The following is a 497-nucleotide window of genomic DNA, read 5'->3' on the forward strand; positions in this document are numbered from 1 at the left end:
GGTTGAGCTACCGTCAATTTTTGACATGGCAACTTCATTTTTGGTAAATGATTGAAGCTATATTGTGTTTTGATCTTTGATCTGCACCAAAGCTCTGATACCATGATAAAATTAATATAATTGTAAACTTGTTTATAATACTGAATGAGTAAAAATGAACTGATACTTGAGTTTTATTACAATAGCCTTATATTTATAAAAGTAAAATAGGCAACGAGCCTTCTTTGTTTTTTTTTTTTTTTTTTGATAGGCCAACAATATTATTAATACTCAAACAATAAGTACACGAGAGTCCTACAACATTGCGTCTAGGACAAAAAACACGAACGTTGCGAAGATAGCAACAAAACTACTTACAAGATACTATAATAATACAAAACACGAACACAATTACACAATGCTAAGATAATGACTTGGGTTAGTTAACCAAACTAGCCAATCAAGATTTTTCAACTTTGATCTTTTGGAAATCCACTCGAATGACATAACTTGGATTT

At 30.4% G+C, this 497-nt stretch overlaps 1 protein-coding gene across 1 annotated transcript in view; it reads right to left on the reverse strand.

Annotated features, from left to right (window-relative positions):
* Positions 1-390: 390 nt before the first annotated feature.
* The window catches only part of LOC139870913 (uncharacterized), a 1,089-nt gene continuing 982 nt past the window's right edge, over positions 391-497 (reverse strand). The window contains exon 1 of the mRNA XM_071858675.1: positions 391-497. This exon is cut by the window's right edge and continues 982 nt beyond it. Within this exon, the coding sequence (XP_071714776.1) occupies positions 391-497 (107 nt within the window).

The sequence above is a fragment of the Rutidosis leptorrhynchoides genome, chromosome 10, assembly GCF_046630445.1.
Source record: "Rutidosis leptorrhynchoides isolate AG116_Rl617_1_P2 chromosome 10, CSIRO_AGI_Rlap_v1, whole genome shotgun sequence".
Lineage (NCBI taxonomy): Eukaryota > Viridiplantae > Streptophyta > Magnoliopsida > Asterales > Asteraceae > Rutidosis > Rutidosis leptorrhynchoides.